Source organism: Canis aureus, chromosome 12 (assembly GCF_053574225.1).
Source record: "Canis aureus isolate CA01 chromosome 12, VMU_Caureus_v.1.0, whole genome shotgun sequence".
Taxonomy (NCBI): Eukaryota; Metazoa; Chordata; class Mammalia; order Carnivora; family Canidae; genus Canis; species Canis aureus.
Window position 1 is genome coordinate 56,885,069 of NC_135622.1, and position 26,731 is coordinate 56,911,799.

The 26,731-nt window shown below is 43.6% G+C and overlaps 1 protein-coding gene and 1 long non-coding RNA gene across 7 annotated transcripts; one reads left to right on the forward strand and one right to left on the reverse strand.

The window, feature by feature from the left end:
• Positions 1–2,555: 2,555 nt before the first annotated feature.
• E2F6 (E2F transcription factor 6) lies at positions 2,556–24,778 on the forward strand. Of its 6 annotated transcripts, none has more exons than XM_077844108.1 (8): positions 2,556–2,924; positions 12,320–12,374; positions 16,155–16,371; positions 18,413–18,568; positions 20,014–20,128; positions 20,938–20,980; positions 21,093–21,164; positions 22,920–23,067. In XM_077844108.1, exons 1-6 carry the CDS (start codon positions 2,817–2,819, stop codon positions 20,950–20,952), a joined length of 666 nt encoding a protein of 221 aa, XP_077700234.1. In that variant the 5' UTR covers positions 2,556–2,816; the 3' UTR covers positions 20,953–20,980; positions 21,093–21,164; positions 22,920–23,067. The 6 variants fall into 6 exon arrangements, with proteins under 6 accessions (XP_077700234.1, XP_077700233.1, XP_077700231.1 ...); XM_077844110.1 differs by lacking the exons at positions 20,938–20,980; positions 21,093–21,164 and adding exons at positions 10,628–10,767; positions 23,544–24,778 and having other exon boundaries at positions 2,736–2,924; XM_077844107.1 differs by having other exon boundaries at positions 20,938–21,164.
• On the reverse strand, positions 3,452–6,587 carry LOC144281238 (uncharacterized). The gene is made up of 3 exons (XR_013349757.1): positions 6,375–6,587; positions 5,712–5,793; positions 3,452–3,956 (listed from the first exon to the last, which is right to left on the reverse strand). It is a non-coding gene; the product is annotated as an uncharacterized LOC144281238 (long non-coding RNA).
• Positions 24,779–26,731: the final 1,953 nt, after the last annotated feature.

The following is a 26,731-nucleotide window of genomic DNA, read 5'->3' on the forward strand; positions in this document are numbered from 1 at the left end:
GAACATTTCCATCATCACAGAAAGTCCTCTTGGACATGACCATTGTCTCACTGACTTATGGGGAGGAAATTTTACCATAGAAGGAAAGGTAAACATCCTTTGACAAGTAAGGTCTTGCAGCATTCCTAATGCACACGTTTACACTTGGCCTGTATTTCAGCCATTAATGTGAAAGTCCAAAGGTCTACCATTTTGCCCCAGGAAGCACACATAACGACAGGATGGGAGATGGGAGAGAAAAGAATTTCTGTGCGGGGAACTGTCTGGGCCCCACCGTGGAGCATGGTGGATAAGCCAAAGCATATTGTGGCTAAAGTCCTGTGAATCCCCACATGGCCTTGGGCAAGTCACTTGCCCTCTCTCAGCTTCTTCTTCCTTTTTTTTTTTTTTAAGATTTTATTTATTTATTCATGAGACACACACACACACACACACAGAGAGGCAGAGACATAGGCAGAGGCAGAGGGAGGAGAAGCAGGCTCCATGCAGGGAGCCCGATGTGGGACTGGATCCTGGGACTCCAGGATCACAGCCTGAGCCAAAGACAGATGCTCAACTGCTAAGCTACCCAGGCGTCCCCCTCTTTCAGCTTCTGTATCCAATCTGCAAAATATTCTAGAAATATCTACCCCACAGGGAGGTGTGTAAAAAAGCACCTGTAATTCACACCAAATTCAGTTCTTTTTTTCTCCTCCTCCTCTGTGCTCCCATGGCATGTGATACACATTCTAATAGTGCCTCTGAGTTCTAGTTATGTGTCTCCCCAGGCTGGGGGCTGCTGAAGCACCCAGTAGACTGGCTTCCCCTTCAGTACCTCCTTTATATCAGGCTCCTGCTTAAATGATGTGAATGATTAAGTCAGACTGAAGCCAAGTCACAGGTATTGTGTCTGGAAGGCCATGTTGTTGTTCTGGGCTCTCTACAACTATGTTCACGCTGTCTTCAGCCTGGAGTGTCTGCTGCCCCCATCCTCACCCACACACCACCTTTGCTCACCCAACCCCACCACTGGCTAGAGAAAATCTGGTCACTATCCAGTAATCTTCTCAAGGATTGACACACCAAATTAACTGAGCAGCGGTGGACTCAAAGCCTGTCTCTACCACTACCTCCCAAGGACCCTTGTTAATTTTTGCAATCTTGCTAATCTTTATTTTCCTAACCTATAAATTGGGCAGGAAAACACTTTTCAGGTTTTTTTTTTTTTTTTAAGGATTTTATCTATTTATTCATGAGAGACACAGAGAGAGAGGCAGAGACATCGGCAGAGGGAGAAGCAGACTCTCTGCGAGGAGCCGGATATGGGGCTCGTTCCCAGGACCCCGGGATCACGCTCTGAGCCAAAGGCAGATGCTCAACCCCTGAGGCACCCAGGTGCCCCACCTTTCAGTTTTGATATAAGATTTACATGCAAAAATGTATGCAGAAACTTTAGTAGAATGCCAAACATATAGCAAACAGTGGATTATGCCTTTTTATGAAAAACATTCTAGTCTCCAGAGCTTGCCTTCCTGGGGACTCTGGTTGGTAAGGGTGTATTTCAACCACTCTGGGAAAATCTCCATTCAGCAACAAAATCCAATCTTCTAGCAACTTAGCCCCTATGTTATTCTCTATTTCAGGTCATTTAGTTAGCAAACATTTACTGAGCTCTTACTATTTGGCAGGCACCGTGCTAGATGCTGGAGATACAAAGATTAGAGAATGCCTCTCCCTGGAGGAGTTTATAATCTAGTGGGGGAGCTGCTTCTGGGGAAACCTGCTGCCCTACTCAGGCTGGGTAGGAACCCCTGGCCTAACCACTGCAGGGCTCAGTCGCTGTACTTAACCACATCGCATTGCCTTTTTATTTCAAACACGTGCCTGTCACCCTTCTAAGTAATTTAATTAATTCTCACAACAAACTTAAGAAATAAGCACTCTCATTATTCCCGCTGCATGAATGAGGAAACTGAGGCACACAGTGATTTTTTTTTTTTTTTTTTAAGTAACTTGCTTAAAGCCTTGTCCTCTTAATAAGGAGAGAGGCGGGGATCTGAAAACACACTTTCCAGCTCCAGCTTTAAATGTCCTGTTTATTCATCTGTTTCCTCTGTTGGACTTTGAGGTTGAGTCTGTGGCAGATTCCGGTGATTATGTCCTGTGCCCACCACGACACCTGACACAACAGGTAACAGTTTATTCATCAGGTGAAAAGAAAAAAAGGAAGAGAAAGACAGCAGCTTGTAAGCAACTGCACAGCGGGCTGATTACCGGCATTCACTAAGCATCAGCCCTGGGCGGCCGGAGGGAGCTCAAGATTAAATCCACAGCCGCGCGCTCAGCGGTGTTGAGTGTCGGCGCCTGCGTTCCTTCGCCCCGCCGCCTCTTTTCTCTGGCTCCGTTCCCTTCTTTGGGGGTCCGGCTCCACCTCTTCCTCTCCTCCGCCATCCTCTCCGTGGACTTCGCGTCCGGGCTTTCCCGGGCTCCGGGCGCCGCGAGGGGGTTAGTGCGTGGGAGCGCGGCGGCCGCGGCGGGCATGCGCAGTGGGGGCGGCGCACTGCGCATGCGGGAAGATGGCGGGCCTGGCGTCCTGAGAGCCGCGGGTCACCCTGCTCGCCTCCGGGCTGCGTGTTAGCTCCCCGGATCGGGGGTCGGGGGCGCTGCGGCGCGTCCGCCCGCGGGCCGGCCCAGGCAGCGGCGCCTCCGAGCGGGCTGCGGGCCCAGGTCGCGCTCGGCCCCCGAGAACCGGCGCGTTGGGGGCGGCGCCCGGCCGGGAGCGGGAGAAGGCGGGAGAGCTCGCGCGGTGCGAGGCGCGGGCCGGCCGGCCGGGCAGCATGAGTCAGCAGCGGCCGGCGCGGAAGCTGCCCAGCCTGCTGGTGGACCCGGCGGAGGAGACGGTGCGCCGTCGGTGCCGCGACCCCATCAACGTGGAGGGCCTGCTGGTAAGCCCCGGGGCCGGCTGTGCCCGGAGCGCCCGGGCCCGCGGGGCGGGGCGGCGCGGGGGCGGGGAGGGGGGCGGGGGGGCCGGACCCCCGCCCTCCGCCCCCCGCCCCCCGCCGGGCCCGGTTCCGGTTCCGGTTCCTGGCTGCTCCCGGGCCTCCCTGGCGCTCCCGCTGCCCATCCTGGGCTCTCCTCCAGGCCGGTCGGCCTTTCGCGTGAACTGCCTCCAACACTTGCTCCCAAATGTGTGGTCCTCAGTCTTGCTGGCCTTTACCTGCTGGGGCTGCCCAGCGCTCCTGGAGAAAATTTGCCCAACTTGGCGGGGTTTTTTGTTTTGTTTTGTTTTTTCTTCTCACCTCCGCGGTACCCTCGCAGAGGTACACTCTGCAACTTAATTGGTTTTGTCTTCATCCCATTCTCTTACTTGATTCCAGCTATTTAGACTCCTGCGCCGCCTACCATTTCCCACCCCGCAGCTGCCCATTCAGCAAAAATTTTTAAAGATTTTATTCATTTATTCATGAGAGACACAGAGAGAAAGAAAGGCAGAGACACAGGCAGAGGGAGAAGCAGGCTGCATGCAGGGAACCCGATGTAGGATCCGATCCCTGGTCTCCAGGATCACGCCCTGGGCCAAAGGCAGGTATTAAACGGCTGAGCCACCAGGGATCCCATTCAGCAAAATTAAGGACGATTGCGCTCCCTCCCCGGCTACGGTGAATTTCCCCTATTCTTGTTTTATTTTTATTATTTTTTAAAAGATTTTGTTTATTTATACATGAGACAGAGAGGGAGAGACACAGGCAGAGGCAGAAGCAGGCTCCATGGAGGGAGCCCGACGTGGGACTCGACCCCGGGTCTCCAGGATCAGGCCCTGGGCTGAAGGCAGGTGCTCAACCGCTGAGCCACCCAGGGCTACCCCTTATTCTTGTTTTAGGCTAAACGTAATATATTCTCCTTGGTCCTCAGAGGCATTGATGAATCCATCATTTTCCATTTCTCCCCTTATTTTCAACTTCTCTGTTCATTTCTTCCTGTAATAAGCAAATATTTGCTGAAGTTACTGTGCCCAGTGCCCATGGTGGCTCAAGTGCTCAAAAATAGTTTATGAGCATAATCTCATTTAATTTCCTCACAGAAGTCCCCAGAGGTTATTTTGCTTGTTCTCCGTTTGTCAGAACAGACTCAGAAGTGTTAAGTGGCTTGTGGGCGGTTGGACAGTACCTGGAAACGCCTGGGTTTAACCTCACAATGACCCCTGATTATAAATTCTTGACCACTTCGCTGCATCCTAAATATTTCCCCATCTTGAAAGAGCCTTCCCTTAATTCCAGATACCCTGCCATCTCCTATATCCCTTCCTTCCAAGCTTTTCCAAAAAATTGTTTGCGTTCGCTATGTCCACTTGCTCACATGAGGGACCTCTGCGCTCAGCACAGCTCTAAGACTGTTCTCACTGAGGTCGCCAACGACCTTGTCAGTTCCATCAGATGTTTCACTCCTTATCGCTAGTGTCTACACAACTGACCACTTGCTTTTGTTGGAAACTCCCCTCTGAATGGCTCCTTCGGTACCTTACACTGTTGCTGCTCCATGTACTCATCTGGCCTCTCCTTGTGCTCCTCTGCAAACTGCTCTTTCTCTCTGCATTCCTTATGTGCTGGTGTTATTTGGGGTTTTCTTCTCTCTCTACACGTTTTTCACCCGAGACATCTTTTGCCACTTCTAGGACTTCTGATGCCATCTTTACTCGTGGTTTTCATCTTTGAGGATTTGATAAAAGCCCTGAATTCTCAACTGTGGAAAAACCACTTAATTTTGTATTTAATATCAGAAGACACACGCATCTCTTGCTATTTAGATATTCTTATCTACTTTGGCAATTTCAGTCACCATGTCAGAATAACTCCTAGGTCTGTAAATCCAGTTCAGAGTTTTCCAGCTGTCTACTGACATCTCTACATAGATTTCAAACTCTATCCAAAATTGAATTCATTATCTTCTTGCCTAAGGCAACAGCTCTGCTATCTCTTATCTTCACAAACGGCTCCACATCCACCATATTGCCCAGGCTAGTCTCTTAGGCATTGTCCTTGCCTTTTCTCTTTTCCAAACTGACCCTCTATCCTCCCAAACTAATTAAAGTTAATCACCAGTACTTGGCACCTCTGACCATATATCTTTCAAGTTGTTGCAATCTTTTCCTGCTTCTTGCCCAGAAGCAAAACCTGGTTACTATTCTCCACATAGTAACTTAACTATCATGGTCTTTTTAAGTGTTTCTTTTCTTTTCTTTTTTTTTAAGATTTTATTTATTCATTCATGAGAAACAGAGAGAGAGAGAGAGAGGGGCAGAGAAGCAGGTTCCATGCAGGGAGCCCGACGCGGGACTCGATCCTGGGTCTCTAGGAAGGTGGCACTAAACCTCTGAGCCACCGGGGCTGCCCTTAAAGTGTGTTTCTGACCATGTCATTTGGTTTAAAGAATCTATCACCATTCCCTAGTGCTTTCTTAATAGTGTAGAAATGTCTTGATCAGGTTTCTGAATTTATCTTTTTTGAACTGCTTATAATTGTTAGATTTCCAAATTTCCATATCCTTTTGGGCCCCTATATATCCATACTCCCCCCTTTCTGAAAAATCCTTCTTTAAAAAGTGTACTTTTCCTTGTTACCTCCACTGATTGTCAGGTCTGGATGTCTAGGTCCCTTGTCTGAAGCCTTCCCTGACCACTCAGGAGCAGATTAGGCACTCCTTTTGTGCTCCTACAGGACCGTATGCTTACTTACCCTAGCTGCAGTGTATGGCTCTTAGGTCCCTGAGCACAGTGACTCTGGCCATTTCATTGTCCCTCCTGCAGTGGTTTGGTGCCTGTCACAAAGAGATTTGGTAAGTAGTTACTGGATGACTGAAGTAGGTACACTTACATGTTTGAAGGAGTATTTATTTTCCTGCTTATAAAATGGTGATTTAAACAGCTCTCTCAATGTTTTTTAATTGGCTGGTGCCTGGAAGTATTTAATGAAGTGTTTTGCTACGCAAAGATGAGTCTTGTATCTGGCTGAATGTTTAATGTTCACCCAGGTAAATGGCTTGACTTTCTGGAATTTAGAGAAGGGAGAAAGTAGTGTTGGTTAGAGGTGGAACTTAGTCTGCACATTGAAAGATGAGGAAAATTTGAATGAATACAGGAAATGCAAACACCTTGGACGAAGTTGTGTTTTCAGAGACCTCTTAAAGGAATACGATTCCCCAAAATGGGCAGTACAAAGAGTCCTCTGTATAGAGAAATCTTTAACCAATTTAAAGGCAATACCTAAGACCTTAGTCCCTAAAACTGACCTCTTATTCTTTCCTTTGTCCTTTGGGATCTCAAATTATAGATTACTGCGCAGTCTTCAGATGTGGGACTCGGAGTATTAGTAAAAATAGTTTCCAGTGTGCTGACTCACCTGTCGGGAGCTGCTGGTTCCTGGGGAACTGTGTGCATTGAGACTGGTCATACTGATTATCCGTTTGGCGACCACTGCCTTCTCCATTCATTCCTCAGCTAAGATACAAACTCGTTGCTTATTAAGCCTGAACCAGTGGGAGCACAGAAACCAGTTGGAGGACTACAGGGAAGGTTCTTAGGTAGTCAGTCCATTCTTGAGGTTTGACCACTACTGAGCTCTCCCTTAGCATCCCTCAGGGTAATTACCTGAGCATAACCTCTGTGAGACTTCTTTAAAGGAACAGAGACATTGACAGTGCTCCCACAGTGGTGGGTTGCCAGCACCAGAAGCAGCACTATCTGTGTGGCCTCTGTGCAGGTTAGTCCTAGATAGAGAAATTTGAGGACTACCATCCTAAAGATGCTGAAAGGTCAAAAATCAGTGTCTGGCACAGGAACCACTTTGAAAAGGCTTCCAGAGGCCTAATCCTGGGCAATCTGAGCCTCCAAATAACGGATTTTATACCCACAGGATAGAATAAGAATCTAAGCGTCTAGATAGCGTTTTATCTAAGTACAGCCTAGTCCAGCTCCTCTAGATCTTCAGACCCATGAAACTAAAAAGACCATTATCTGATGCCCTTCCCGCACACCTGGCACCCAGCACACACTCATGGGACAGACGGGGCAACTGCTCGCAACATTCCTGTTCCTAAAAGGAAGAAATGAGAGTCACAGGGGAGTAACTGGTCCAGAGCAATTCTGAAAGTCAGCTCACTAAGTGTTAAACATTTCTTGGTTCCATCTCAGGGCCTGGGAACGATTCTCTGTGTTCCCAGCTCTACCCCCTAGGCTCTTGGTTCCACTGTCTTCTTTCTTCCTCATGAGAAGAAATCGCTATTTGTAGTTGAGTAATTTTGTCAGCCTGCTTCCTGGCAGTAGGACTTTGGGTGTTGAGTAACCTTTTTTCATTTTAAATAGTGTCCTTTTTCATCCAAGCTGACAGCATTTTTGCTGATAAAATTCTCTTAAAACTATGTGGACCTTCTGTGAGTCTGTTGTGGCTCACTCAGGAGAGAAACGTCCCACCTTTCTTCTGGATGAGCCCTTCTCCACTTTGGGCTTCTGTTGGAATGGCTGGTGTATCGTTCCCTGGAGCTTCCTAGAGGCCCTGGCTTAGATTTAGAGCATCTGTGGGGCTTGTCCTTCATCTCCATCAAGGCCATTTGGATGAATGTATAGCACTCCGAGGCACCATCTTTGATCCACCTGAGTTACCTGAAAGTTGGGGAGTCACACTCTCACCATCATCTTTATTTTTTTCAAATTTTTTTTTCAATTTTTTTTTTTTCAATTTTTTTTTAGGAAGGGCAGAGGGAGAAAGAGAATCTCAAGCAGGCTCCACACCCAGCACAGAGCCCAACTCGGGGCTGGATCTCACAACCCTGAGATATAAGACCTGAGCTGAAATCAAGAGTCTGATGCTTAATCAACTGAGCCACCCTATACCCCAAGGCTGGGAATTTTTAAAGCCTTTAAGTCTTGACTCCTTTTTGTTTTAAAGTCCCTTTCCCAATTTCTCTTTCTCACATTTGACTGTGGGCCGCAGGGAAGAACCAGGTGCCACAGTCAACACTTTGTATGGAAATCTCAGATGATTACCAGAGCCATTAGTACCAGCTTCCCGCATCACCTCAGTTGATGGGGTTGCTAAGTGTTCTATCCTCACTTAAACATCTCTATTCTTCTACTTTCTAGTAGCATGATCCTCTCTTCCTTTTGAACCTTCAGTGGAGTGCCCTCAAAGTTCAAGTTTCTACTGACAGTTTCTTTCAAAACTGCTAAGTTTGAACAGACTTTTTGGTAATTATCCAGTGGTTATATAAGAGAATACCCTTGAGGTACACATTGACTTGCTTACGGGTCTGCAGTTTACCCTCAAGTGATTCAAGGAAAACAGTTCTGTGTGTAGAGAAAAAAATGATAAAGCAAATGTAGTAAAACATTAACAGCATGAGGATTTGGATGAAGGGTATGTAGTAATTCTTAGTGCTACTTCTAAACCTTTTATGAAGGCTGAGATTATTTCAAAATAAAAAGAAAATAGGTATTCCTGAGAGGAGCTTATACATTGGTCTCCTTTTGAGAGGGCCCTGGATGTGGGAACTCTCTCTGTTCCATCTGTTTCTGCTTCTGGGTCCATACAGGTGTGTAGAGCCTCGTTGGCCTCCCTCCAGGGGCACAGTGTGCTGCTCTCATCTGAGGGAACTAAATAACATGGGGCCAGGTGCAGGGGTGGCATCTCATTTACTTTTTTTTTTTAATTTTTATTTATTTATGATAGTCACACAGAGAGAGGCAGAGACACAGGCAGAGGGAGAAGCAGGCTCCATGCAATGGGAGCCCGATGTGGGACTTGATCCCGGGTCTCCAGGATCGCGCCCTGGGCCAAAGGCAGGCGCCAAACCGCTGCGCCACCCAGGGATCCCCTACTTTTTTTTTTTTTTTAATAGCTCACTAATTTTTCTATGAAGAAACATTTATTCTGATTTTAAGGCTAATTCAAGGAGTCCCTTCTACTCCCAGAAAAGTTCCTGGCCTACTTGTGAGTACCATTTACCAAAGTGAGAGTATCTGGAAAGGCTTGCCAAGTGTCAGGCTGATCTGGTGAGATGATGAATGTTGTACTAGAACACAGAAAATGACACGTGAATTCTCTCAGTGATCTGTATTCATAGTGTACACAGGAGAGTCTTCACGCTGTGTCCTTGGGTCTTAAATACTCATTGTTTCAGAGTTCTGAGTTACTTATCAGTTGAAGTCATCTGTGACAAGGTACTGTTTCTACTTCACGTGTTAACAAATATTTACCAAGTGCTTGATTGTGCCAGGTGCTGTTCTGGTTCAAAACACAAAATGATAATAGTCTCTCTTGGTTGCATAGGATTTTACAATTTATGAAATTTTGTTTTAATCTTCACTGTAGCTTGGAAAATGGGCAATAAAATTATATCAACACACTCTGTTAAACTAAAGTCCAGGATTTCCCAGTATCTAAGAAGTCAGGTAACTGGTAGTCCCAAACCCAGTCTTAAGCCAAGAACCAAAAGAGAATATAAAAGAGATGAATGTGTCGTTACCATAGACACTTCAGAAATCTCCAGTATTGATCACCTATGGGATTTATACATACTGGGATGTCTGCCCCAGAGGGGCATGATATTGTGATTCTTCCAAGATAAAGAGATCATGTTTTCACATTCAAAAGGTAAGAAAGGAAGGGAGGGAGGGAGGGAGGGAGGGAGGGAGGGAGGGAGGGAAAGAAAGAAAGAAAGAAAGAAAGAAAGAAAGAAAGAAAGAAAGAAAGAAAGAAAGAAAGAAAGAAAGAAAAAAAGAAAGAAAGAAAGAAAGAAAGAAGAAAGAAAGAAAGAAAGAAAGAAAGAAAGAGAAAAAGGAAGGAAGGAAGGAAGGAAAAAAATGCCATTTTGACTTTGCTTTCCCACAGCTCTCGGTATAGACAACTTGCAGTGCAGCTGCATTTATGGCAAAGAATGTGTAGAAAAGAAAGTTGTCCTGCTCCTGTTGTGATTCCTGATTGAGGTATCACCCCTGTGCCAACCTCAGTCTCAATAAGAGGACAAAAGAGATGGGAGTACAGAGTGGAAAAGATGCCCTTCTGGAATAGGCAGCAAGCAGATAGTGAGGTGGCCAATTAAGATACCATTAAGTGCTTGTTTGTTTTTTTGTTTTTGTTTTTTTTTCCCATTAAGTGCTTGTATATAGGACTTGGCACTGCTACCCTAAATTAAGAACAGAAGTCTGGGGATCCCTGGGTGGCGCAGTGGTTTAGCGCCTGCCTTTGGCCCAGGGCGCGATCCTGGAGACCCGGGATCGAATCCCACATCGGGCTCCCGGTGCATGGAGCCTGCTTCTCCCTCTCCCTGTGTCTCTGCCTCTCTCTCTCTCTCTCTGTGTGACTATCATAAATAAAATTTTTAAAAAATCTTTAAAAAAAAAACAAAAACAGAAGTCTGGTTTCGGCAATGCACCTATGAGCCCTGCCATGTTAACCTTTCTGGGTACTTTTTAAAGGAATATATGAGAATTTAGGATATTTGTTTATGTGTGTTTCAAATCTATGATGAGGATGGATCCTTTTTCATTTAAGAATCTTGCTATGATAAACTCGGTCTCATCCAATATTAGCAGGAGGAGTGAATGTAAAAATAGCAATGACTGTTGGTCATATTCATCCGTGTCTGACTTTAACAGGACTGCCCTTCGGTGGTTCACTGGAGGGTTCCGTGTTTGCAAGTCGCCATTGTCAGCACCGCCTTTCTGGAGAGCTCGTCAGGCCTAGTCCTTGCCCCCAAGACAGGCCTTCCCAACTCTGGTTTCACCCACTGCAGCAGGTCTGCATTTTCCTTTACATTCTGACAGCTAAGCTAGTTCTACAGCAGAATTCTATTTCACTAGAATTATTCCATATCAAGTTAACCGGCTGATAATAGGTGCTATAATTTTGTCATAATTGATATGGAAATCATTGTGCCAAAGATTTGTTGACACTGAAAAAACAAAGGGCTTCTGAGCTGCTCACTTTGCCTTTAGGTTTCCCCACCCCCAGTCTTTTTGCTGTATTGCTACCATATTTCTATCTCTAAACCATGAGGTTGGGTATGTCATATTCTTGTTTAGAAATCTGTGGTGATTCTCCACTGGTTATAACATGAAGTCCAGACTCCTCAGCATGACTTCCATGGTCTGTGTTGTTTGGTTCAGCATGCCCGTATAGCTTCAGTGTCAAGTCAGTCTTGAACTGACCACACAGGTGGTTTCTCAGAAATGCCATGCCATTTATATTACTAGACCTTTGTTCGTAACTTTTCCTGCACTAGGAATCCTGTCTTTTCTCTCTTTCTTGAAGCTTCCACAGGTTCGGACAAAATCTGGCTTGTCCTTCAAGGCTGAGCTGGGGATTCCTTTCCCCATGAATCCTTCTGTGATGCACCCTCTCTGGGTACATCTATAGTATTCCTGCTCATTCTTCTCTTAGAGCACCTTGTGGGATTCACTTATCCTGGTTCCACTACAGCCAATTTGGGGCCCGGTTTTTTTCACTTAGGCAAGAGCTGAACCTGATGACAGCCTGTCGGGAGGCACCTGTCAATCGTGCATTGTTGTAAGCATGAGGCTACTACACATTTTTGTTTACGTGGCTTTGTCTACATGTTTTATTTATTTTTTGCAATAATAATATTTAAATGTATTGCAAGTGTTTTACTACCAGTTTATGTAAACTTTCATAGCTTCTAAATATCTGTTTAGCTGGTGAACTTTGGTAGTAGAGTTGCTACTCATTTCCTGGTTGTTTAAAGAGTTTGAAAGAAGTTTTATATTAACCTCTACCAAAGTTTCTAGTTATGTAGTATGCATTTTTTTTCATTATCAGAAATGCTGCTACAAAAAAAAATGCTGCTGTATTTCCATCATATAATGGGAATGCATGGCCGCCTGTGAAAGCTTAGGAGCAAATTTTTGGGAGCCACTTACACTTAAATAGCAAGGGTAAGCATTTGATAGTTTAGACATATCTTCCACCTCTCCTGAGCTTTCTAGAGTCAGAGACAGCATCCTGATCATCTCTGTATTTGTTTTTATCCTCAGTATCTGATACAGATGATAAATTAATGTCTATTCAGTAGTAATTGCTCATCCATATTTCTCCCCCACCCCTTTCGTCAACTACTACATTGTGAGAAACTTAACCCTCTGAGCCCTGTCTCCTGTGAGTACGGTTAGAGTAGTTACAGTATGGAGGAAGGACTGCTTTTCTCACAAGCAAATTATTATCCCAAAAGAGAACCTTTATATTATCCAGGAAATGCTGTTCATTTGCAATTGTTCATTTGCGTTATTATCTTTAAATTACTAATGTAAATTTCTGTATTTTCTTTTTTCCAGCCATCAAAAATAAGGATTAATTTAGAAGATAATGTACAGTATGTGTCCATGAGAAGTAAGTTGATTCTTGAATAGGTTTTAGGTTTTGTGGTTTAAATTTCATATGATTTTAACTGATTTATTTTAAATGTACATAGGTTGGAAAATTTAAGTAAAATATGTTATTTGTTCACTAACTTTCAGCAAAAACTCCTGATGTTGTGGGCTGAAATGTGCACAAATGTCAGTTTATTCTTTGTTGCTTTTGGAAATCAGGAAATCGTTTTTAAGATGGAATGGTCTATGTTTAAGGCTAATTTCTCAAAGTTCTGTGAGACCACTTACTTATTACCATCAGCAGAGCTAAAGGCTGTTGACAACAGGCAGGAGAACTGTCTTTTGCCCTCCAGACTTCCTTCCATTTGTTCTCTCCCACCCCTGCCAGGGACCAGGGTGCAGAGTCAGAGGAGACAGAGTGCCAGTGCTCTAGTTGTTCTAGTTGCCATCCTTCTGGAAATTGTTACCATACATAGCCCCACCCCTAGATTCTCCTTAATTTGGTTCTAACCACAATGAATAGACTGTGCATAGATCCCACATGTTGATCTTAGCATCAGCCCTTAATTTCTCCTCAGCCTTGCCACAGTCTCGCCCATAGCTGATCCCCAGGTTTGATCAGTTTTACCTTCAAAGTGTCCTTCATCTGTCCCTCAACTACCACCTTACAGTAATGTCTGTAACACACTGAGCTTGTACACTGCGAGCTGTGTTAAGTTCTTTGGATTATCACAAGAACCCTTTAAAATATAAGTGAATCACTGGGTGTTATGCTATATGTTGGCAAATTGAACTACAATAAAAAATATACAAAAAAATAAAATATAAGTGAATGATCATTCATTTTTTTTTATAGATGAGTAAACTTGCCTCAGTCCGGATTCAGCCCCACAGCTCTCTGACTTGAGCCCCTCCTCTTAACCACTGGGTTAGACTGCTGCTTTGCTGGGCTCTCCCTCCCTCCCGAGCTGACATGTCTGGGTAGCCTTCTCAGTGTGTTGTCTGCTTTTAGGCTCTCCCACGATGCTGCCAGTGTGAGTTTCCTAACACAGAACTGGGATTGGGATCTCACTCAACCTAGAATTTTTTCAGGGTTCTGTTACAAATAGAGAAAACCCTGATTCCTCATTTATTTGGTTTTACTTGCCTGTGTTAAACTTATAAACTACCTCATATCCTTAAAAGAGAAACAAGGCAGTAGAGAATGGCTGGGCAGAAAGGTCATTCCTTGTTCCATGGGGCAGCCTTGTCATCCAGCTGCTGCCCCACCCGTGTATACCAGCTGTGGGTTCTCTAAATATACCTGTTCTCAACCACTGCTCTGTCTTATTAAACCCCTTGCCCTCCATCAGAGGGGGGAGAAGAGCTTCTTCTCCTCCACTCAGTCCTCTGGGTGCTCACCCACTTTGGGAGGACTTCCTTATTACCGTTCCAGGCAGGTTTCCTCTTCTCAGGGAGCGTGGACGCCTCTCTTGGCACTGACCTCAGGACATTGTGACAGAGTTCCTTACTAGACCAGGGAACATCTTGAGTTTGAAAACCTTTCTAATCATGTTTGTATTCCTTCAGCAATTGTCAAGTTAAGGTTTTCAGTGAGTATCTGTTCTTTGTAAGGTGACTAACATGGTGGGAATGTACAACCCTGAGCTTATAGGACCCTGTTGTGTTAGCAGTTAGGGTGATGAGATGTGTGCTTTTTTAAGTTAGAATTACTCTGTTGTAGTCTGCCAAGGATTTTTGTAGAATTGTGACTTTCTTCTAATTAAAGTTTAATTCTGATTTAATCCTGTTTAATCTTAAGTGTAGGAGTGGTCTCCACTGAGAAGACATGTGCATTATAAAATACATGCTGTGTTCTTGGAGTAGCCACCAGTGGAATTTAAACTGGCTTTAAACTGAATGTGATGTAGAGGTTCTGGATATGGGAATTAATTTCATTTCTTTTCTTTCTTTCTCTCCTTCCTCCCTCCCTCCCTCCCTCCCTCCCTCCCTCCCTCCCTCCTTCCCTCTCTTTCTTTCTTTCTTTCTTTCTTTCTTTCTTTCTTTCTTTCTTTCTTTCTTTCTTTCTTTCTTTCATATTTATTTATTCATGAGAAACACAAAGAGAGAGGCAGAGACATAGACAGAGGGAGAAATGGGCTTCCTGTGGGGATCCTGATGTGGGACTTGATCCCAGGACCCTGGGATCTCGACCTCCAAAGGTAGATGCTCAACCACTGAACCACCCAGGCACCCCTGGGATATGGTGGGAATTTCTAATTGAAGATAGGATGACTATTTCTTTTAAAGCATACTCACTGCCGTGTGCTGTGAAAGTAGAAAAAAGGAGAAATCATATACTCCATACCAAAAGGGCAGCTAGGTTATTTGTAAAATTATTTACTCTGCACACCAAACCATAAAAACTTGTGTTTTAGTATCAAATTTAGAAAGATGAATAATCATACACCTTTCAGGCAAGGACTTGAGCCAAGGAGACCCTCGTACATACACTGTATAAAGCTGATAGAAACTCCACCTGCATAGCAGGTTTAGTGGGACAAACATTCCTTAAAATACCCTTTTGCCTTTGGTTCCAAATTGTGGAACTTAACTAAAGGAAACAAAAACGAAAACGCACGCAAAAATTTAGCTACAGGGAGATTTATTGAAGTATTGAACAAAATAGCAAAGTTGGAGACAATTGGAATTTCTAGTATTGGCCTAAGTTTTACAAATATTCCATAGTGTTAAATATTCTGCAGCCATTAAGAATAATGTTAAATTCATTTGTTGCCAAGTCAGGATGTTCACAATGTTAAAACAGTTTGTTAAAAAGATAGTCTGTTCTTTTTTTTTTTTTTTTAAAGATTTTTATTTATTTATTCATGATAGTCACAGAGAGAGAGAGGCAGAGACACAGGCAGAGGGAGAAGCAGGCTCCATGCAGGGAGCCTGATGTGGGATTCGATCCGGGGTCTCCAGGATCACGCCCCGGGCCAAAGGCAGGCGCCAAACCGCTGCGCCACCCAGGGATCCCAAGATAGTCTGTTCTTATTTTTGTTTTTTAAGTTACCTGTACGTATTGACAGATATGTGTGTGTGTGTGTGTCTGTCTGTGTGTGTCTGTGTGTGGAGGGTGCAGGGTGTGTATGAAAAGCCAAAATCATCTTAGTAGGTGGAGGAGGGAGGGAATTAAAGAGATTTTTCCCCCTTCATTTGCTTATCTGTGAAGTTAATATAAGGTACTGAATATTTTTTAAAAGTAGAGATGCCACTTTTCCTCAAGATATGTCAAATGTTTTAGTAGAAAATTAATTTGAATTCTTTGAGAAACTTCCATCAGGGTTACACTGTGACATGTATAAATTTTAAAAAGAAAAGCCAACTCTCTGCCTTTGCTTTATAAAGAATATCTTAACTTGAAGACCAAATAAGAAATTTAGTTGGTCTTATTTGGTCTTAAAGTTAAGAATTCTGTTTTCAAAACCATTTCTAATCCTATTCCTAAGAGTGGTGTCGGGAGAAATGCATACTTTATGTTCGGCAAGTTGCTGCAGACTCCTGCAAATTCCCACCTCCAGGGGAACTGGCTGCACATTTCAAATACTGCTATAAGTCTAAAGCCTTTGTTTACTTGAGACAGGCTGATACATTTTTATCCAGTGTGAGAAATGTTTCATAAAAATTAGCTATGATGTGTCCAGTATATAGAATTTTTGGTAGGTGTCTATGCTTACTGAGGAAATAAATTTCTTTTAATGAGCTGAGAAAGCAATACTATTGAGAATTTTACAAATTTGTCTGTTTTGTTTCCCAGAAGCTCTAAAAGTGAAGAGACCTCGTTTTGATGTATCTCTGGTTTATTTAACTCGAAAATTTATGGATCTTGTCAGATCTGCTCCTGGGGGTATTCTCGACTTAAACAAGGTTGCCACAAAACTGGGAGTGCGAAAACGGAGAGTATATGACATCACCAATGTCTTAGATGGAATCGATCTGGTTGAAAAAAAGTCTAAGAACCATATTCGATGGATGTGAGTTGGTTTCGAAATTTTCATGGCCTTTTTTTTTCTTCCTTCTTATTAAGTGACGATACTGTACTTGAAACAGACTAGATATTAGTGTTTTGACAGGACAAAACAAAGTAAGAGATGACTTCTTGTTAGAAAAGGATTCTACAGAAATTTCTCACATGGTCCAACAAGGTACATAAATATTTTTTTTTTCCTACTTAGGGCTAAATAAAAGCCATAGACCTAAAATATAATTCTGATGTTATGGAAAAGTTGAATGGAATAATGATCAGTTCTAAGAGTTTTGATTTTCAAGATCCTAGGAAGGGGACGTCCGATTGTTTAGGAGATTTTTTTTTTCCCCAATTGATTGTTGATATCAGGAGAAACTAGTTAAGGTTGTAAAACAATGTCAGGCAATAAACACTTAGAGACCTCATGCCCCAGGGGTTGTATGTAATTCATTTGTTCTTTGGCAAAGGCAGGAATCTAATCTACCTTCTTAACAGCTACCCCAGGTAATTATGAATCAGATGGGCTCAGATCCATAGGATCGCATACTGCCCTAAATGTAAAAAAAAAAAAAAAAAAATCCGTAGACAAGGTCTAAAAGGCAATTGCTGGGGGTGCCTGTGTGGCTCAGTCATTTAAGTGTCCAACTCTTGATTTCGGCTCAGCTCGTGATCTCAGAGATCAAGCTCTGCACTGAGCATAGAAGCCTGCTTGAGATTCTTTCTCTCCATTTCCCCACCTGCCCTCTCTCTCGTACTCACTCACACTCTCTCTCTCAAAAAAAGAAGCATTTGCTAAAGACTTCAATTTCATTAGGAAGGATCGTGGAAAAAAGGCCTTTTGATACAGATGTAGATATACATGTGTATATGCACATGTGCATAACAAGAAAGCTTTTAATACTTAAAATAGACAAATATTTCAGATCAGTAAGAAACAGTTCCAGCATATAAGTACATATAAATATATTTCATTTCAGGCAAATGAAAAATCTAACAAAAAAGATCATGAAATGGCTCTAAGTAATGCACTTTGCTGTTAGAGGAAAGTGGTTCATAAAAGGAAGTTATTTATTCCAATAGTACAGAAATGCAGATTGAATTCTAATCTGAATATTAGCTAAAAAATATTAAATAACACTTTAGGACTTTTTGTTTTTTAGGATTTTATTCATTCATTTGAGAGAGAGAGGGAGAGCACACAGAGGGAGAGGGAAAGGGAGAAGCCAAACTCCCTGCTGAGCAGGGAGCCTGATGTGGGTCTTGATCCGGGACCCCGAGATCATAACCTGAGCCAAAGGCAGACACTTGACTGACTAAGCCACCCAGGCACCCCACACTTTAGGGGTTAATATCAGATTGCATTCTAAATCACTACTTAAAATCAGATTTGAAAACTACCAAGCAAAAGGTAAAGTGGTCACAGCCTTTTTCCTCTTTATTTTCCATAAAGAAGAAAAATTAGTATCAGTGGACTCAGGTCATATCATACCAATGTAATAGGTAAACCATAACAACTAAGGAAAATATATCTTCTGAGAATAAAGAATATAACATTATATTCAGATAGAACCAAGTAGAATATGCATTTGAGAGGGAAAATACTCAGAATTTTAGCAAAAGTACTATAATTTTAGTCAGTACTCCTTGTTTTTCATAGGGGACTAAAAGATTAGAACTACCAAAGTCCTACTGTAGGTAGGAGAGCTGGGGCTTACACTGGGTATTATTGGTTCTCAGTCTGTGCTCAGTGAACTCCATCAGCTTTCCTTACTACTGTTAATTTCCCTAGTTATAAGGGTTTTGTTTTTGTTTTTGTTTTATCCCTGTGTAAGAGACTAGAAATGGGGACAAAAGCCAGTCTATGTGTAGGAGGAATAATGGTTGTCTAAAAGGAGGTCAGGGGTGATGTTCAAGTACCTAGTTTTGTCTGTCATTCTGGGAAATACCTGATGTCAACATTTGGAGAAGTTCTAGGAATCTAACTTTTCTCCTAGATGTATCTGATGGTGATTTTTTTAATTTATTTTTTTAATACCTTTCCTCTAAAGAGGATCTGATCTTAGCAATTTTGGAGCAGTGCCCCAACAGAAGAAGCTGCAGGAGGAACTTTCTGACTTATCAGCAATGGAAGATGCTTTGGATGAGTTAATTAAGGATTGTGCTCAGCAGTTGTTTGAATTAACAGACGACAAAGAAAATGAAAGATATCCTTTAACTCTGTCTTTTTTTTTTAACTTTTTATTTAAATTCAATTTAACATATACTGTGTTGTTTCAGAGGTAGAATTTAGTGATTCATCCGTTGCACACAATACCCAGTGTTCATCACACCCCGTCTCGTTCCCTCCTTAATGCCCATCACCCAGTTCCTCCCCCACCTTTCCTCCAGCACCCTCAGTTTGTTAACACTGTCCTTTTTTAAAAAAAAATCTCTCCTTTCAAACCAGGTTACTTTAAATAGTAGGATCAGTTTGGGGATTTAATTAATATATTCAAAGCACAAAACTAGAGCTTTAGAACTTTTAAAAGTAAGTAAAGGTTAAATTGTGTAGCCTGAGGTATACACAAATAATTGCTGTTTTGCTGGTATTTGCTCACGTTAAATGCTGCATTGTGACCATGTACCAAGATCAGTGTTTGCATTTAAAATGAAAATAGTGGTGTGTTCTTGTTTTTTTAGTCAAAGAATGCTGTAAAGGTAGTAAAATATGTTGTTGGCATTTGTGAAATTGACATTTTCCTTAATTTGTTAACCGGAGTTTATTTCTGAAACAACTTGTCATTGAGACAGTACTAGTGCTGCCACTCTGGCCCACAAAGCCTGGTGTAGCTGGATGTGCCTCTGGGACCAGCAGGGGAGACGGGGCAGTGGTGGCAATCTTCTCCTGTGTCTCCCGGCCCATCTGCTGCTCCGTTCTTGCCTCACCTGAATGAGGCGTCAGTGATTCCGAGCTGTTCCATGCCTCAAATTTACTTAGATTCTGTATCAGTCAGATGTTTCCAGAGTCCAGTTTACTGGAAGGAAAGTAAATGCTGTTCCTCTTCCCAATCAAAAAGTAAACCAAAAATGTTGGGGAACCAAGTAAATCACATAATTGGTAAAATTTCAAGTAACACAGTAAAGATAAAAAAATTCACATAGATGGAAAATATTTGGGATACAGGAAATCGCATAAGTATATGATAGCCCCAAAGCACATATTCTCCTAGTGGCTTCTGCTCTTTCATAGATTTTTTTCCACTTGCATTTTAGGAGATTGTCATCAAAACAGTGTTTTGTCCCCAAAAATTCTCATAGTAAGATCCAGCAGTGAATAGGGAAGTGGAAGCAGGGAGTAAACACCTTCACCTTAGTTGTTTTCTGTACGTTATTAATGTTTTTCTCCAGAAATTATCATCATCAAAATGACACTAGAGTTTAAAGGAATGCTTCTTTAGATACTGTAAATATTGTAAATAAAATTTTAAGAATTATTCATGAAATAATTATATATAAAATAATTTTTTACCAATTGCTTTCCTTAATTGTGAGTTTGTATCCCATAAAAACTGCAGAGATTCTAACGTTACACTTGTTATGCATGTATCATAAGAGAAATTATCTCCTCAGTAAGTAGCATTCTGCTTAGAGACCCTTGACTGATGTTTACACTAGCATATGTGACGTATCAGGATATTCATAGCATTCAGGCCTTCCACGAACAGATCGTTATTGCGGTGAAGGCTCCTGCAGAAACCAGATTGGATGTTCCAGCTCCAAGAGAAGTAGGTATCCCTGCATTTCTAAGAGGGTTTATTTATTTTATTTTTAAATTTTTTATTTTTATTTATTTATTTAAGATTTTATTTATTTATTCATGAGAGACAGAGAGAGAGAGAGGCAGAGACACAGGCAGAGGGAGAAGCAGGTTCCATGCAGGGAGCCTGATGCGGGACTCTGTCCTGGGTCTCCAGGATCACACCCTGGGCCGAAGGCGGCACTAAACCGCTGAGCCACCCAGGGATCCCCGAAAAGGGTTATTTTAAAGAGAAAATTCAGTCAACTGCTGAGCCAGTGCTCTATCACAGTCGTGAGCACATTAGCTGCGTACCTGACACTGCTGGATGCACTTTACACATTTTAACTTGTTTCAAGTGACACAGCAAATAGTCATGATTATTGGCCTCTTAAAGGTGAGGAGTCTGAATGAAGCATAGAAAGATGAACTTTCTCATGATTACACAGTAAGTGACAGAATCAGAATCCAAACCCAGATAGTTTGGCTTAGAGTGTTCTTAATCACTGTCCTATCAACATACTAACTGTGAAGCACCATAGCGCCTGTGTTCTACTGGAGTATGCTGTGATGCCCTTGGAGGAATCACCAAGAATTGGCCTCATGGTTGGAGTTCCAGAAGGAAAATCTGGGGATCAGCGAAGGCTCTGGGGGAATTAACTGTAACCAAGCTCATGAAAGACTAATGGCTAAACTAGAACGCTAAGTGTTACATGAAAAATGAAAGGGAAGATTGCTGTGTGAATGAAAATACTCTTTGTCAGCCGCCAGCTGCTTAGCACACTCTTTCCCTTGCAGGGAAGTTTGTATTGAAAGATAATTGTCATCAGAAGGTTGCTTGGTAAGGATGGAATCAGAACCAAGGAATGTGGCCTTTCTTGGGACAGATCATCAAGTTCTGACAGCCTGATAGACCCATCGGTGCTCATAGTGATGTCCTCTGCTTGCTACAGGGACTCACCTCCCTCATAGTGGAAGAATACTCTCCATCATCTCTCCTTTTATCCCCGCAGAGCACTGTCCAAGTGAGCACGCATGTTGTTACTTGACAGTGTATTATTATAAGTCAGTTAAGGGGCAGCTTTTAATTTAGTCACACTCAAGTTGTGACTTCTGGGAGATGTTTCCTCATTATTTTATTCAGATTTAAGCCTCCTAAGTAACATATTTAATAGGAGTCATTTTGAGAGAATTTTAAAGTTTAAAAAATTATAATTAGCCACTAATCTTTCAACACATCCTTACTTTGGGGCACAATGGTCTGTGCTACAGCAACTGATGGGCTTTGGGGTTTTCTTTCCCCTGTGCTGTGAGCTGCTTCAGGCTGTAATTGCCAAATTTTGCTGGGCTTTTGGATCATGCCCAAGACCTAGAGTCCAGTTTAAAGGCTGATGAACATGGGCCCTCGGGGCAGCCACTCTGCAGCACATAAGTGGGAGTAGTAGACAGGAGCACACTGCATTCAGTGGCATCTGCCCCCACAGAGATCCAGGGCGAGATCTGGGAAGCTAGTGCCAGGGTGGATGGACTGGCCTCGGGTCAAATCTGGTTTGTGAGGTTTTTATACATAATCTCCCTGGGACACAGCCACATTCCCATTTGTCTAGACTGTTGTCTCTGGCTGCTTTCACTCTGTAATGGCAGAGTTGTATAGTGGTGACAGGGATGGTGTGGCCTGCAAAGCCAAAAAATGTTTACGATCTCCCCCTTTATGGAAAACATTTGTCAGCTCTGATTCAGTGGAGTAAGGAGTCCTCAGTTGGCTGCCAGTTCTGAGCAAAATACCACTTCCTTTTGTTTAGTAATATGTTTTGAGTTGTATACGCTGTACCATTCCTGGCAGTCTAGAACCTGGGCATAGATGTTCATTCTCATACCTGTGGTCCCAGGAAGCCACAGAAAAGGTGACACAAGGTTTTGTTAGCCTCTGATAAGCTGCAATTCTGAGCCCTGTTGTGAGATCCCAGTGAGATGTGTGGAGCGGGAGGGAGCATGGTGTCCATACCTAGCCCTGGCCTCACTGCATGGAAGGACAGAGAACAGACTGTGTTACACTTGAACACTCTTTTGGTTAGAACAACAAAGGAATCATAACTGGAACTGTTCCTTAAGAATTTAGCATAAATTGGATCATTCCCATCTTTTGGCCAAAAAGAAAAAAAGCATAATTCTCAGTAGAAGCACCCTACTTCCTGATACCTCACAGAAAAAATATATAAATTCTGAGTAAATTTAAAGGTCCAAAGCCATAGATGTGAATAATAACTAATAGTCCTTTATATGCAGTTTTTTTGAATATTTAAGCTACTGAGGTCTATTTTGTCTGGATCCCATCCTCTGACTTTCACGCAGAGGACGGCCTGTTGAGTGAACTCGGTACCTTTGCAGCCATCAGATCTAAACACAGCCTTGCCATTTGAGACTATGGGTTGTTTTAGATTTCTATGTCATCCAAGTACTGATTTTGGACTCTTAAGTACAGATTCCTAGAAGGGGTCGACTCCTTGAGTATCAAAAAACGGGCTCTTTAGTACAGAGATGATGACATCACGGCCCCAAAGTCATGACTGATAATCCAGTGGCTGTCGCGGCAGCATGAATTGGCCAGCGGCTCAGTCTGCTGGAGTGATTAAAGCCAAGTACATGATTCTCTCGAATACATGATAGAAAACCAATTTAAATTTTCAGAATACCACTTGAATTGAAACTTTGGTAGCTTTAGTAAGTGAAACAGTATAATTAATGAATTCTCGCATTCATGCTAATGTGTCTTTTGCCAGGACTCTATCACAGTACACATAAGGAGCACCAGAGGCCCCATCGATGTTTATTTATGTGAGGTGGAGCAGGGCCACTCTAGTAATAAATCGTCGGAAGGTGCAGGCACCTCTTCATCTAAAAACAAACATCCAGAACCCCCCAATAAAGGTAAATATACCAAGTTTGTGATTAGGAAAATTTAAGATTCTGATGGTATTTGATTATACACACACATACGCAGTCTTATTGTGGTTGATTTTTTTACACTTTCTGATCATAAAAACGGGAGTTACAGAATTACAGTGTCATTCTTCACTACAGTTTAGACGATTTCTAACAACTCTATCGTTACATTCCATGTCGTTTTGATCTCCTTGGACACTTAGGGTGGTAGTGGACCCCATGGCGGTGCCAGCTGGCAGTGTCGGAGCAGAGCAGACCGTGTGCGCTCTCCGGGGCTTCCGGGTGTGCAGCTCAGCCCCGTTTCCCCTGTGAGCTTTACGGCGTTGGCCTCAGGCCCTTAGCACAACAGTACGGTTCCTGACCAGAGGTCTTGGGGGGTTTATAAGCACTTGAATGATGTGTGCTGTTACCTGTCTGGCTTTTAACTCAGGAGAATTTCTTTCATGTTTCTTATTTTTCAGAAGAAAATCCTCCACAGCAAAGTGAAGAATTGCTTGAAGTAAGCAACTGATAGCATTTGAGAATTCGTGCACCGAGTTCTTGGGGAGCTTCCTGTGTGGGATGAATTATGCATCACATTTGATTCTCAGAGCAATAAATCGTCCATGAAATTCTCTGCTTCTGTCAGCAGCATCAAGGCCAGTAGTGGCTTTGAGTAGTTCACTACTGCGATTACTGGAGAATTATGGTTTCAGCATTTGAAAACGACTCTTTTTATAATTATTCACTGCTTTTTGTCAGTGAAATGGACCCTTGCCTACTGAAATAACTTCACAGAGTACCACGGAGGCAGACGGTCAGGCCTGAGGTGGACAGTGAGTGCTTCGCGGACTCTGCGCTTTTCTTCAAGGATCATGTGTCATTATAACAAAAGAAATTGCCTTACACGGGTTCACGTCTGCAGTTAGCTGTCGTACGTTGGATGGGTGTACGCAGGCATCCGAATGTGACGTCTTTGTATATATCTGTATAATGTTTAGATTACTTATGTAATATGTCTAAGTAAAACTTTTCACCCTTGTACAGCCAAAATAATGTATATATGGAAAATAACAGACAAATTCTCTAATTTCTGTGGTATCTATAACTTATTAGAATCCTCTCAGTGGGGGTTAGAGGAAAGTTTTTTTCCAAACTTCTACATGTAGAAGTATCATAAATAACGCTATACATTGAAAGCTCATGGATTTAATTAAAGTATTTCAATATGGTTCCCAGTGCTGAAATTGAAATCTGATACTTCGTGATTTCAAGCTCCCTGCAGGGTTATTGTGTCCAAGCAGACTGGTGGCGTGCCCTGAAGCCTTAGGGGCAAGTGTAGAAATGCTATCAGGTAATGGCTTCATTCGTTGCAAGACATGGATTTAATCATGGTGACAATTGGAAACTGTTTTAACCTTTTTTGCAAGCAGATTTTGTAGTACATTTCTGTACGCAGCCTTGCTTTTCAATCAGAAGGGTTTGCTTTTAATGAGTGGGCTGTACCCTGCCCTCTCTCCAGCTCTACTCCCACATTTCCAAGTACCTAGCTCTCTACCTCATTGGGTAAGTCACTTACCACTCTGTGCCTCAGTTTACTCCGTAGTTTACCATTAGACTGTGAGCTCCTTGAGGGACTTTGTCTTAATCATTGTTACACCCAGCGCCTTGCACCATGCCTGGCACATCAGAAGTGCTCAATAAATCTTTAAACAAATCAGCGAGTGAGTGAGTGGATTGTAAAGTAGGACCAGTAACCATGGCTTGTCTACCGTCCGGGATTCTCGTCAGCAGCATTCAGATTCATGTTTTAAACTTACCTTTCATTCCGAGAGAGATTCGAAGCAACTTGACGTTAAGACCGTGTAAAAAAAGATTTCAAAAAAAGGAATCAAATGAAAATACTTGAAAAATACTGCTGAGTGTCTAGGGTTCACTTAGCTCCGCGTTCGCGGGGGACTTGGGCAGATGTCCACTGGGAAGTGGCAGCTAGCGGGGGGTAGGCTGGAGACCAGAGGCCTGTGACCGTCATACGGAATAAAAGCCTTCCCCGAGCAGGAATAACGGGCGGGGGCGGGGGGCGGTAGCGCTGCCCAGAGTGACCTCGTCCTTCCCGGCCACCAGGTAGGTCCTTACTGCGAAATGTGACAACTGTCCCGCTTTACAAACTGTTCGGAGGGTAAAATGAGATGAGGTAGGCGAAGGACCTTTGGCAGCTGGAGACGCGTTCTATAAACGCACCGTCTTCGGGTGTTGGTCTCTAGTGTTTGCAGCCGCTAAAGCAGGCGTCCGGTCGGCTTCTAGGCTCTTCCTCCCCACCGTGCTCAGCACCGCTGCTGTCTCTGTTCACGCTGCTGCTTGCTTTCGTGTCGCTTAGCCCTGGTGGAAAGCCGAGTGTCCCCTGTTCCCTTCAGGCTGCAGTCGAACAATGTAGAAGGCCTCCGCCCGCCCTCCCCTGCCTCCCAGGCTTGTCCCTTGGCTGACGTAAGGGGCCTGGTGGCTGTGCCCGAAGCCACGCCGCACTTATCTCCGGGTCTTTGCTCTCCCCTTTGCCCTGGAATGGTCGGCCCCTCGTCTGTTTGCAGAATTCCGCCTTCCTTCGGCTCCTGCCCGTGCCCACAGTGCCTGCGGCGGTGCGGTGGCCGGTCCGGTGGCCGTCCCTCGACTGCGGCGGGTTTCCCGAGCGCCGCATGCTCCCCGGCTGCAGGGACCGTGGTACCTAAGGCGTTAGGTGCAGTTCTGTGGCGTTAGAAAACTGTGCAGTAAGAAAACTGACCTGATTTCGTTCACCCAGCTCCCAAGAACCTAAAAACAAACCCCGATTTTGCAAAAACACAGACCAACAAACTGAATTTTCACTTGAAAAAAAAAATTACGATTGTTCCAATTTTGCCTTTTGCTCAAGGTTAAGCACATCTGGCTCCCTGTCCCTCGCCTCGGGAGGTGAACATCCTTGTGGTGTGAGGCACTGTTTTCAGGAGGGGAGCTTGAAACGTGAGACAGAGGAGCCCCGTTGCCCCCCCTTTGACCTGGGGTCTGGTCCCAGGGACGCTTGTATGGGCTGGTGTCGAGGTGGATGCTGGAGGTGGCACAGGTGAGTGGTGGCGCTGCTAAAGGCTGGAGGACCTTCGGCCAGACCCAGCATTTCTCTTGGGAACGTGGATGTCTCAAAATCTCGGAAATCTGCTACTTGATTATCTACCAAGATTAAAAATGGAAATCAGAATAAAGCCACTTTAGGTCATGGAAAGCAAGTCCTCCATCACAGGGTCCCAGTTGGCTGTTGGATGGCGCCACCTGTTGGCTTGTCTACGCAGGCTGCGTGGCAGAGGGTTAGGCGGTGGCTCCGTGCCTTGTCCCCTGCCCTGACCACCTCCCTGCCCCCTGGGACGACCTGGCAGCCTGTCTGCCTGTGCCCCACGGTCCTCAGGAGGTGGGGGCTCAGGAGGCAGGAGGTAAGCGGAGAGAAGGGGGAGAGACGGGTGAAGATGAAGGAGGGAAGGAAGGCTTTTCAGGAGAACTGCCTTGGCATGGGGGGGTATCCTTATTTTTTAAATTTTATTTAAATTCAATTAACATATAATGTATTAGTAATTTCAGAGGTAGAGTTCAGAGATTCATCAGTCTTTTTTTAAGATTTTATTTTTTAAAAAAGATTTTATGTATTTAT

Coding starts and splice junctions, on each gene's coding strand:
- E2F6 (XM_077844105.1), top strand. CDS start 2,817: ATGAGTCAGCAGCGGCCGGCGCGGAAGCTGCCCAGCCTGCTGGTGGAC. Junction 2,925..12,319: donor TCAACGTGGAGGGCCTGCTG/GTAAGCCCCGGG, acceptor TCTTTTTTCCAG/CCATCAAAAATAAGGATTAA. Junction 16,372..18,412: donor AAGAACCATATTCGATGGAT/GTGAGTTGGTTT, acceptor TTTCCTCTAAAG/AGGATCTGATCTTAGCAATT.